The sequence below is a fragment of the Microchirus variegatus genome (assembly GCF_963457635.1).
Source record: "Microchirus variegatus genome assembly, chromosome: 1".
NCBI lineage: Eukaryota > Metazoa > Chordata > Actinopteri > Pleuronectiformes > Soleidae > Microchirus > Microchirus variegatus.
In genome coordinates, this window is record NC_139802.1 from 24,741,099 (window position 1) to 24,754,111 (window position 13,013).

Consider the following 13,013-nt stretch of genomic DNA (forward strand, 5'->3'; position numbering starts at 1 on the left):
TAAAAGAAAACCAAAAACATGATATTTATAGCAATGTGTGTGCAGTCATTAGCTCCAATTACATTAGGGAAACCGGCTCTCGCTGAAAATTGCTCCTGACCGAAAATCGGCTTATGAGCCAATTATTATCGTTTGCTAGTTAATCCTCACGTTCCCTTAATACTCGCTCACGTCGGATTGCACCATTTGCAAGGTGTTAATTGTTCCTAAGTGTGTCTCTGATGTGCACATCTCTCTGATGACTACTTGTTTTCACATTATTAAGAGTTTCCCAGCATCACCACCAAGTGTCGCCAAAGGAACAATAGCTGGAGAAACGTGTGTACGCCAGCCATGAAGTTGGCGTGGGCACATCTGAACGTGAGAGTGGAAAAGGACGTACGCCACATTTTTGTGTGTACGCAGGATTTTAAGTACTTTGGGTCAACAGTCCAGAGCAGTGGAGAGTGTGGAAAATAGGTGAAGAAACATGTTCAAGCTGGTTGAAACGGATGGAAAAAAGTGTCAGGGGTAATGTGTGATAAAAGAGTATCAGCCAGAACTAGGCACGGGTTAGGGCTCTATGCCACTATCGCATTTTTTGCCTACCCGACCTCCATGCCAAATTTCAAGAGTTTTCAACGTCGGAGAAAATAATAATCTCAAGGAAAACAATAGGTTCCTCGCACTTCCTGCCAGGAGCCGTTGGCCCTGGCACATTTGTGCTCGGGCCCTAATTAAAGGAAAGGTATACAAGACCAGCAATGCTGCATGGTCTCGAGACAGTGGCACTGAGGAAAAGACAGGCAGCGGAGCTGGAGTTAGCAGAGATGAAGATGTTGAGGTTCTCTTTGGGAGAGACGAAGATGGATAGGACCAGGAATGAGTTAATCAGAGGAACAGCACATAGATGTTTTGAAGATAAGGTCAGAGAGGCCAGAATGAGAGGGTTTTGTCATGTACTGAGGAGGGATAGTGAATATTGGTAGAAGGATGCTGGGGTTGGAACTGCCATGCAGGAGGTCTCAAGGAAGACCAAATAGAAGATTTATGGATGTAGTGAAAGAGGACATGAAGTTAGCTGGTGTGAGAGAGGAGGATACGGATAGTTTGCGCTGTGACGACCCCTGAAGGGAGCAGCCAAAAGGAAAAGAAGAAGATGTAGAAATTTGGGGGGGGGGGGGGGGGGCTGGATGAGGGTTCCATGAGCGATGTCGCATGTTTTCTCATCCTGACTGTTTGTGTTTTAATCCCAGGAAGCCGAAAGTAAACCTCAGTGCCGCAGGCTGCAACTCAAAGACATCATTCCTATAGAGATGCAGAGACTGACCAAGTACCCTTTACTGCTGGAGAATATCGCCAAGAACACAGGTGAGAGTGTGTCAGAAGAATCCAGTAATATTTTGATAATGGAGGTAGTAAGTTGGAGCCAGCTCAGGAATCAAACAAGGGTTTAATCTTGTACAAGAGGAGAATTCACAGAGCAACATGCAGGTTCTGTTACAAGTGAAGATCTAGAAGAAAAGCATTTCATTTATCTGTCTTTCTGGGTGTGTTATCTATATGTTAATTACTACTTATGACCTCCTACAGGCAAAGGAGGACAAAAGATGACCCCCTACAGGGAAAGGGGAAATATGGAGGTGTTTTTTACAACAGTGCTGCAAACTGTGGTAAAACAATACAAATGGTCTCTTAATCCTAGATCACTACAGGTCATGATAAACCATTACTTTTGAACATTCCTCTTATACAAATACAAAATTTCCTTAACTGTGTATGCGTGCGTGCATGCATGCGTGTATCAGGGGCATTTCATGCCAGCACACCATACTAAACCGCCTTAACCGCGTCATCTACACCTGCATAAAAACTGAAAAACATGTGTCTGATACATGTGCATACAGACACGCGTATTGCGCGTACACCAAATAACGAAGGTGACAGGTGATAAGTGTCATGCCACATGCGAACGCAGCAGACGTCTGTGCACACGCTCGTCTCAATGTACTGACACCCAACTTTTCATTTTATCTAAAGCTATACTTAGCTTTCTTGCATGTCTCACAGCACTTTGAACATGAACACCTCCGCCTCCCTTAAAGGTCACATAGAGTGGTCCTGTTGCACATATATGTTAGTTATGGAGGTCTACTTACATACATTAACTTGTTTTTATGGTCAAAAACCTCCTAGTTGCTGTAAACGAGCCGATATAAATCCTCTTTTCTGATGGTGTTTCCCAGCCGCGAGATTTGAGACTCAAATCTCTCAACCCGGAAGTGACATATCAGCACATTCGCTCTCAGAAGTGCAGCTCCCCCCTCTGGAACGGTGGATGCACTGCTGCTCATTATCAAAACATTGTTTTAACAATGTTTAAAAATAGCTTCTTCAAGACTCCCCGCCGCAGTCCCTTTTATGACTTTGACCCTGAGTCAGACCCAGAGTCAGAAGACACTGTCGCTCGCACTACACCTCCACAACGGACATTATTCTTCTTATTCTGCGGTTCGATGTACGCAACCGGATGTGCCCAGATTAGTGCGCGGAGCAGGACGATCGGCTGTTCCGGAGAACCGATGTTTACGTAACTATTACGGGATTTTCAGAGATCTCGCTGAGCCCGAGATTACAATAAAACATAGCATTCTCAGCAGTGGCTGAATTGTTTGTTTCGAAACTTCAGGGCTTCAAAAACAAGGTAAGGACGCAGATACACACTAAAAAACAGCGTTAATTGGAACTTCCGGTCTAGTTCTGCTTTAAAGTCCCACCCTCCAGGGCGCAACGGCAGCGGCTATGTGCGTGCTGCATTCATTAGCAGCGAAGGTTCTCCGCTCTACTCTGACTATAGGCTGGGTAAGCATAGCTTTAAATGAATATTGTACATGCACACTGCCCTAAAAAAAAAAAAAAAATGGTGGCAGTATCGAGAGTTGGAGAGTAGAGTATTGCTTATGTTTCAAATTCAACCACCTTGACTAACCCTTTTAAGATTGATGACGTGGTATTCATTTATGATCATCTACTACCTCGGCAATGCTGGAAAATAGTTCAGGAAATATTTTCCGGACGAGACGGGAGAGTCCGCTCTATTCAGCTGCCAAACCAAGACCCTTACAGTTTGATTTATATGTCATTATAATTATCAAATGAGGATCCAGCACCATGGACAGCACTAAGTTGATCTGCACCACACCGGGTTCCACCCAGTCCGCTGCTTTGGGAAGCTTCTGTGGTAGTAGCTGTGCTCATACCTCCATGCACTCGTATTGTTTTTTTTTTTCTCTCCTCTATTTTTCATATCTAACGTGATTCTCATGAAATCGTGGTTTCAAAAATGTAAAAAAATTAAACGGGACGGGACTAATAGGGGATGTGACTGAAATAGCCTGAACTGTCACATCGCTTTCTCTTGGTAATACTTGCAGCTGGTGTCCGCTGCGTTCGCAGGTGGCACAGCATGAATGACACCTCGTTATTTGATTTCCACAAACACTACACAGTGTGTGTCTGTACTCATGTAGAATTGTCACAGAACAGTCACACGTGGTCTTCACGTCACGTATTTGAGGCGTGGTGCACCCGTCACACACCATGTGCAACAACGTGTGTACAGTGTAACTTTGCATAGAAAGTAACTAGTAGTATGTACCTTTTTAAAGAGCCCATTCTATCGTGTTATGGTTAGCAAATGTGTTATATTTCTGTCAAACTCACAATGTGAACATTGTATGTTGTATGTACGTTTGTCAACAAGACAACGTATGTGCCAAACAAAATCAGAACCAGAAAAACTGTGGACCACTAACTTAATCACACAAGCAAAACTTTTGAACAATAGATGACTGTCCGTCACAGACTCTTGGTCACACTGGTGATTTATGGCTTTTGTTTGGCTGCTGTGAAAGCCCTGTGTTTTTCTGTCTCTGCAGAGGACATGACAGAGAAGGAGAGGATCCAGCAGAGCGCAGAATGCTGCAGAAAGATCCTCAACCATGTCAACGACGAGGTCAAAGTGATGGAGAACCTGTTGGTGAGAAACACACAAACCATCACTTGGCACACTGTTAGGTAGTGATTGAGCACCAATTGGAGTCTAGTAAATTAATTTTCAGACCTGAAGGTTTCTGTTTTTTTAAAGACGACTCCTACTTTCAGAGCTGTGCTGTCTGTCCTCTGTCTGACCCCATAACTTTGTTTCCGTTGTCAGAAACTAAAGGAATACCAGCGCAGATTGGACACATCAGGCCTCAAACCAAGTAATGAGCTATATACTGAATACAAGGTAAAGTCTTTCAACAAAAGCATGTTTGACATTTTTGTCATTTGAAGGTTTCTCATTATTTGCCCCTATGTTTTCTCCAGAACATTGACCTGACTCAGAAGAAGATGCTTTATGAAGGTCCTTTGATCTGGAGAGTCACAAAAGAGAAAGCAATTGGTAAAATACCTGTTTTACTTTGTGTTGATGCCTTTCACAAAACATTTCACATTTGAAAAACCTGTTTCAAATTGTTTTACTTATGCCAAGTTGAATTTTTGGCATGTATCGTATGAGGTACTGACTGAGGTGCTTAGTGAAGCCTGGGGCCACGTGACAGCCCTGCGATAGGAGGGGTACACCCTGGACAGTTCGCCAGTCCATTGCAGGGCCACATATGGAGACAAACAACCATTCACTCATACACGCTCACATATTGCATGCTTTTGGACTGTGGGAGGAAGCAGCAGAACCCGGAGTAAACCCACGCACACACAGGGAGTACATGCAAACTTCTTGTTCCAACCAGGGCTCGAACCCGCGTCTTCTTGCTGCAAAGGCAAGAGCGTTGACCACTACACCAACCGTGGGCATGCATTTTAAGCTTATAGGGACACTGGAGCTGCTGAAAAGTAAACATTGTCAATCGGGGTGCTGGATGGCTAAGTCGGTAGAGCTGGTGCCTCATGGGCTAAGTGCCCCAAATCCCCCCCACCCCCCCTGCAGTCACTGGAGTTTGATTCCTGTGGTCACTTTGTTCTCCTCTTGGTCTCTGTCTGTCAGACGTGCAGTGTGTCCTGCTCGGGGACCTGCTGGTGCTGCTGCAGAGGCAGGACGACAAGATGGTCCTCAAATGCCAGAGCAAAAGCAACATCGCCGTACAGGAGGGCAAGCAGATGTTGAGCCCCATTATCAAGCTGGACTCGGTCTTTCTGCGTGAGGTTGCCACAGGTTAGTGGCACATCGCGGTGAATGATATACAGGTCACTTCTGCTGTGAGATCAGTGTCAGTCAACTTTCTGTCTTTCTCTTTTTTTGTTTGTTTACGTGTCCTGTCAGATCGAAAGGCCTTCTACGTGATATTCACCTGGGAAAGTGGAGCTCAGATCTATGAACTAGTGGCTCAGTCTGTTGGAGAGAGGAAAATGTGAGTATATCTATCATTATTTTCCATATTTTGTATTTAATATATCTATATCATTTTACTTTTTTTTTTTACCTATTCTTATTTTATTCTAAGGTGTTTAGTATTTGTAGCTGTTTTATTGGACTTTTCTCCACATTTTAATGTCTTTTATGCTATTTTTTAGCTAATTATGAAGGTTGTCAAAATGGTTTTGACAATTTCAATTTCAATTTAGACTTTTCCACTTTTTAATAAATTGGCCAATTATTAGTTTTTGATCTTTTATACCTTATTTCTAAACCTCATTTTACACCTTTTAAACTATTAAACTGCCATTTCAAGCTATTTCGAAGACGGAATTCTCCAACTGTGTCACAAATGTTTTTCTCCCATAAAAATAAATAAATAACATTCCTTTTTTTTTTTTTTTTTTTAATTACGTTTTACAGTAATGTTACAATTATGGATACAAGATATCTTATCAGCACATCCCTGTTTTTTTGTTTTTTTATGTATATAGTTTACTGTGCGTATAAAATGCAAATTGGATACAGTCATTTGTCATTTGTTATTATCAAACTGTTATATTTAATCAGATAGATTCAAATCAGCCGAAGAAAATCTGCATTATGTATCATCCATTGCCTGCACTGATTTTAAAAATTGGCATCAACCGCAGAAAAAACCTCATCGGTCAACCTCTTCTCTATACAGCACCTTCATGTATTAAAAAGTGCTTCATAAATAAAACTGCTTTGCCTTGTCAAAGACAGGTGCACAGATAAATGCCATTGTTTCAGCAGGTAAATCATATAATTAATGTGGGTGTGTTCTTTAGCTGGACTGATGTAATAAAGTCAGAAGTGGATGACCTGAAGAAGAGTGGAGCACCAATGAGGTTGACGCTGCCTGGAAATGGAGGAGCTCCCTTCAGTCCCTCGACGTATGTGTATATTTTTTGTGTGACTCATCAAGTCCTCTTCATCACCTCCCAAAGTTCATACATCTCAGAAATTCTCATTTCTTTTCTCATTTTCTCCCGGTCAGGCTGACTGCCCCTTTATGCCAGACTGAAAATGGAGGTTTCAAAAGCGTCAGTGGTGAGAGAGCGCAGAGCAAAGCTGAACACTTAATAAACAGTAGACATTTGTTATTGGAAGACATTTCTGATGGCTGTAGGCAAAGTTAAGCCCTCGTGTCTGTGTGCAGATCGAGATAAGGACAGTCTGACGGATGACAAGTCCTCAGACCCCAGGCACAGGCTGATCGATTTCCTGTCAGAGAAAGGCTTTGACTTGATAGGCCACTCCAACAGTGACCAGGAGAAGGTTGCCAACTGTGCTTTGGATGAAGGTGAATGAGAGTTTTCCTTTTAATTTTCTATGTTAATTATTTTATAACTTTCTTATCTTTCCATTCTTTACCTGACACTCACTCTGTCTCACCTCACAGTCATGTTGCTGAAAAGGCTACTGGTCAGGAGCATCAGTCTGTCAGAAGACTCACAGCCCGACGAAGAAAACGGAGAGGATCATTCACAGAGGCCCGGTCAAGAGATGGATAGCTGTCAATCAACAGGTGGGCCACTGTCTATTGAAAAGAATATTATCACATGAGTCAGATAAGAAGATTACAATCCTTTAATAACTGCTGTCATGCAGGTAAACTAACCTACACATGGTTTAAGGAATTATCAGGACAAATAACTAATCTCAGAGTTTTTATTGTAGATAAATTGGACAAATTTGCTGGAGCGAACAACGCAAATGATAAGACGCAATATCAAGTTTTACACCTCACTATTGTCAGCCCAGTAATTCAATCACTGGCAAGTTTTAACTGACCCTGTTTCATTTAAATCATATAATAACAGTTGCACTGATATAATTTTTTAACTAAAACCCCTGTAAAATATCCACTGAGTTTATCACACCGTTAAAAGGAGTTATTAACCATTCAGCCAAATTTTAATCAGGGTTTAAATCATGAAAACATGAGAAGTAATTATCCTCTCTGAATCTCTGGAGGAGTTCTCATGTCTGCTGAAGGAGGACAATATACTTGACCTGATTCTGATTACAACGGATCACAACTACATGGTCAGCACAACCATTTTTATCACTATGAACAAGTCATACCTTATTAGCATGTGGAAACACATGGAAAAGCATGTTATACAGGGACCAATTAACAAACCGTTGTGACCCAATTCACAATATAAATCATGACACGAATAATAGTATAACCTCTCTAATGCCCAGTATTATAAGGTAAAAATGCTCATGGAGGAGGAGTGACTAGCATTGTTGCCTCACAGCAAGACCGAGACCCTGAATGTGACGATAACTGGTCAAAGTTTAACGTGATTAAGTCAGGTCTGTGTGTTCACAGAGGAAAACCTGAGCACAAACAAAGGAGCTGAAGAGGAGAATGAGAACAGTTGGATGGAGGAAGTGTGCAGGAGGCTGCACAGTCTGGAGGAACAACTGAAGAGATTACAGGTGAGGGAGGAGATGGAGAGATGATAGCTGAGTGAGATATAGAGAGAAAACAGTGTGCAGGGAACAGCTGGTTTATGGCGGGGGGGGGGACAAGAGATGGAAGCTGGTTGAAAAGAGATGCAGAGGATTCCACTGACGTTAACCCGCGTAAGGAGCAAAGCTGTGATATACTTGGGACAAATGGGACCAAAATGGCACCAGAGAAAAAGGGCGTTTAACCACTGCTGTTATTACTCTCTCTCGATCGCTCCAAAATTGCACTGTGAAATTGGACTTCACTGACAATGGCAATTATGTCTAGCGCTGAAATCAGGATGTCAGAGGAGCAGTGTGGTCGACAAAGTGAAGAGAGAGTGAGAGTGTGTGTGTGTGTGTGTGTGTGTGTGTGCGCTTGTTTTTGTTACCTCTTTAGGACCGTTTCTTGCATAAACACAAACCTTTAGAGATTAGGGATACTGCTTTTTAGCGGGGTCGTACCGATGTTCCCTGGGTCCTATGTTCCCCGTTTTTCCCAAAAAAGGTCCTATTTTCCCCACTTTGTATGTGACAGGGGAACATGACCGCACTACATCGACCGGCCCACACCCGGTTCTGCCGTGTCCTCTGCTGTGGGAAACTTCTATGGAAGTAGCTGTGCTTGTACCTCCATGCTCTCGTAAAATCTGTTGGGTTTTTTTCCTCTTTTTTCATATCTAATGTGATTCTTATCTTGGTTTCAAAAATTTTAAAAATGAAACTGGACGGGACAAATAGGGGAATCCCGGGTGATGTTATGTGCTCCCAGGAAATCCCTCCGCCCGGCTGCCCCCATCCACTCACATACCTTTTTTGATGAAATGTTCTAGTTATGAGTTATACTGTAGGCATTCACACACTATAGGTGTTAATGCATGTATCACTATTGTACTGAAGCCAACGCTTCAGATGCCTTTACGTGTGCACATGTGACTGAAATAGCCTGAACTGTCATATCGGTCTCTCTTGGTAATACTTGCAGCTGTTGAACACTGCATTTGCAGGTGGCACAGCATGATTTTTGATTTCCACAAAAACTACACAGTGTGTGTCTGTCCGCTCATGTAGAATTGTACTTAACAGTTACGCGTGGTCTTCACGTCATGTATTTGAGGCGTAGTTCACCTGTCACACACCTGTCACGTAGTCGTATGTGCAACAACATGTGTGCAGCGTCTGCGTGACACATACGCGATGCCCGTTTGTCCTTTGAAAGTGAATGGAATTTACACACGCACGTTAGATGTTTGATATCATCGCATAGGCGCTGTACACACGTTTTTAGTATAGTGTGCTGGCATAAAATGCCCCTGATATCCTTGGTTGATGTGTGTGTGTGTGTGTGTGTGTGTGTGTGTGTGTGTGTGTGTGTGTGTGTGTGTGTGTGTGTGTGTGTGTGTGTGCGCGTGCGTGTGCGCGCGCGTGTGCGCGCGTGTGTTGCAGAATGTTGAAGAGGAGCACCACAAGTTGCAGGAGGCTCTCTCTGAGTTTTCTCTGGAGGGACGCAACTTCCAGTAAAGACACCATCACACCACCTGCTGGCCACTGGGTGAGACAACAGTGTACGATAAACCTGGTTTTCAATGACTGTCTGTTGTCACCTGTTTGTTAGAGCTGAACTATGTGGTGAAAATAGTTGAGATTATGATTTGATTCACAAATGGAAGGAATGACAATTGCTGATTAGCTGTTATTTTAACACTAAAATTTCATTATCATCATATTTTTTCATTCATATTTTTTTCATAAATGAACTGTAGAACATCACAGTCAAACAGTGAAGGATCAGTACTGGCATTTTCACTTTCATTTCACATTTGTGCTATTTATTTGCCCACATTTAATGTCTGCACTGCAGTGCAATTATATATAGTATTTTCAGTTTAAAAAAGAAGTATACATTCAACATTTAATACATAAAACAGTGTAAGTTAAAAAAAAAGACTTTTGGATGAAAAAGACGGACTGAAATCAGACAATGTGGTTGATTAAAATATGGCAAACAAAAAAAAAAAAAAACTTGGGCACTTGGCCATTGTACCATTTCTATTCATTGTTCAGCTCTACTGTCACGTTTGTAAAGGGTCTGGGTCTTTTCTTGTCATTTAGATTTTTGCTGGTGCTGGAGTTTGGAGTTGGTTTTGCAAGAGTGACCTTCAATGGCTTCCTTCCAAAACTCTCATGATAAGTCATGTCTGGACCCTTGCTGCCTTATTTGTCTGTGTCAAGCAGGAGGTTTGTTTTTTCTGCCAAACAGAGGGAAGGTGGGAGGGTGGGAGGGCGGGCGCTGTGCTCCATGCGGTGGATCAGTGCCGGAATGTGGAAGGTATGTGCGTGTGTGTGCATGCTGGGTAGGGAAGCGTACAGAGATAAGACTTCTTACTTTTGAGGGGGAAGTTGTGTTTGCAAAAGAGTTGCCAAAATAAGAAGCAGTAATTTGCCTGTGAGAGAGACACTGGCTTTGAAAACATAGAGATTATAATCTGCTGTAACACACATATGCACACCCTGCAGAATCATGAAACGATGGTGCCAAAAAAAAAAACACTGATGCAGATTATTTCTTGCTCATTTAGCTGTACTGGGAGTATGGATGTAGCATATGGAAAACAAACTACTGCTGATATTTTGTGTTATTACTCATCTATATGCCAAAGTTACACCGAGATGCAGCCGAGATTTTTCTGATCAAAACAAATTTTAACACACATTTCTTTTATTAAATGCAAGTGTGTATGTGTGTTACAAAGTTATTTTTACGAAATAAGGAAGTGCTTATTTGGAGGGATCTTACTGAAATTAGGCCACAAACAAAGTAAACATTTATAAATAGTATTACTACAGGTAATCATGTTGTTAATAATTTGTTTGTATGTACCACTTTTATTTATTCTTCTGAGTCATGTTGGGTCAGTGGGTTTCCTTCACCTGCGTCAGATTGTTATAGCACTGGGCCGCACACACGCACACACACACACACACACACACACACACAGCTGAGATGGAAAACTGAGAAAGTGTCACAAAGATGAAGATGGTAGGAAAAGAAGATAGATGAAAGACAGGAGAGTGAGATCAGGCTACGTAGTTGCTTTTTGTGTGTTCGCAGCAAAGTCATGGGACGATGTGAAAACCCTATGATGATTGCCCTAAATTGTGTAAAAAAAATGCTTTTTATCACTTAAAATAAGTGGCTTCCATAAGCCATCAGCCTGTTTTTATGCAAAACCTGAAAAATAAATCTATAAATATCACATAAAAGTTTTCAGGCTCGAGGGAGGTGGAAAAGTTTCCACTTTCATAAATGGTAAATGCAAATAAATGCAATGGAAACAGATACAGCGAATAAAGGATCATCTAGAGATTCAGTTTTCGCATTTAAATGAAAAAAAACATAGGATTAAATGTAAACAGCAGAGGAGGTTTGTGTGGACTGATGAGGAAACTACAACATTCCTTCACTTAGTTAGCTGAGCATTAGTTAGGGTTTGTCCTATGGAGGAGGATTAGGGCCACATGTGAAAACATTTCTTGTGGAAACAAAATCCTCTTCCATAATGTCCTTTATGATGTTTTGATATTGCTTAGTTCTCTTTATTTAATCTGACTTTAAATTTTGCGCAAACCTACTGTTTATCTATATGAACTCCCAAATTTACTTTGTCTACAGTGGATTAAAACACACTCGAGTGTTTGAAAATTCTGCTAAAATGTATGATTCATTGTAATAAAAACCAGGCTGCTGTTTCTAAAACACAGGAAAATTATTATTATAATTATTGAATTGCAGTAAGTATGCATATCTTAAATAAATAAATAAATAAGATCATTATAAATCATGAGGTCCAGGAGTGAGTGGAAATATGCAGACCGTATGTTGACAAGCTAGACAGCATTTTCAAGTCAAACATATTCCTCCATTCGTATTTGTCCCCATAAATTCACCACTATCAACTTACTGTGAGTTGCAGTGTGCAATAATATTGTGTATCGTCCCATCTCTAATTGCAGGTACTTTGAAAGGTCGTGAGATGCTGATGTAGAAAAAACATGAGCTTTGGATTTGCAGTTGCTGTGGTGAAATTAAAATTTACACACACACACACACACACACGGCCCAGTGTTCAAAAAGGTCAATCATTGCCAGAATTATTTCTCCAGAATACAAATCCCAGCTCCTGATTCCAAACACTGAATTCATTGAGATGTGGTTATAATTTTTGTTTAACTTTACATTAAATTCACGTGTTATTAGTGTAAAGAAAAAACAAATCCATTCTTCCCTTGTAGCAATAACTGAGCTCCGTTTTTGTGTTTTGTTCAGCATTTGATTGTAATTGTAATTCTGATGCTGTCGTCTCTAAAGCAGTGGCAAAAAGTGTGGCCGTGTACACAGAACCAAAGACACAACAAAGCACCGTTAGATCCTCATACAAACTGTCATTGTTCATCAGGAATGACAGGTTTCATCTGTATATTAGCACATGACATGATGGTTAAGCAAGTGCAGCAGCTGCTTTTTCTTCATACCAAACTCCAACATCTCACTCTGAGGTGGAGGGATTTCCAAAAGATGACCTGGTATCTGGTACAGCAGTTCTCAAAATGTTGTGGGCCAAACAGAGGAGAAAAGTTTCCAGGGACCAACTCCCTCTAAATCCTAACACCAATTACGCTTACACTTACCTCCTTTTGTAATCTTATATGCCTTTAAAACTAGAGGTTGACCGATAGCAGCCGACATCTGATATTCCAAGAACATTCACAGCATCAATATTCATGACAATATTAAAATCTTTAAAGAAACAACAGTGTTTTAATAAATTATTGTATTGATAAGTGTATTACCACAAGGTGGCAGCAGCAGCATGCTTTTGTTTAATGGGCCGAATGTAGAAATAATGAAATTTACTGGGTACATTGAATGCACCTCTGAGCTCAACATGGCGTGGACCCCGCATTACTCACACTAGTCAATTATATATAGTCAATTATCATATTGTATGCACACATTTTAAGCTGAAGTGACAAGAAGAAGAAAGAAGTAAAATAACTAACTAAATCCAAACTGAATCTTTAGATCTACATATTCTTGTGTCATATCAGTGCCGGGTACTAGGAATGA

The 13,013-nt window shown here is 41.2% G+C and overlaps 1 protein-coding gene across 1 annotated transcript in view; it reads left to right on the top strand.

Annotated features, from left to right (window-relative positions):
- arhgef1 (Rho guanine nucleotide exchange factor (GEF) 1) overlaps positions 1–10,136 on the top strand; it is a 106,569-nt gene extending 96,433 nt beyond the window's left edge. The window contains exons 20-32 of the mRNA XM_083898152.1: positions 1,236–1,350; positions 3,918–4,018; positions 4,196–4,270; positions 4,351–4,426; positions 5,030–5,197; positions 5,306–5,393; positions 6,211–6,315; positions 6,420–6,472; positions 6,582–6,725; positions 6,825–6,950; positions 7,764–7,873; positions 9,332–9,437; positions 9,998–10,136. Of these exons, the coding sequence (XP_083754278.1) occupies positions 1,236–1,350; positions 3,918–4,018; positions 4,196–4,270; positions 4,351–4,426; positions 5,030–5,197; positions 5,306–5,393; positions 6,211–6,315; positions 6,420–6,472; positions 6,582–6,725; positions 6,825–6,950; positions 7,764–7,873; positions 9,332–9,406 (1,236 nt within the window). The 3' untranslated portion in view covers positions 9,407–9,437; positions 9,998–10,136. The remainder of the gene's footprint in view (positions 1–1,235; positions 1,351–3,917; positions 4,019–4,195; positions 4,271–4,350; positions 4,427–5,029; positions 5,198–5,305; positions 5,394–6,210; positions 6,316–6,419; positions 6,473–6,581; positions 6,726–6,824; positions 6,951–7,763; positions 7,874–9,331; positions 9,438–9,997) is intronic.
- Positions 10,137–13,013: the final 2,877 nt, after the last annotated feature.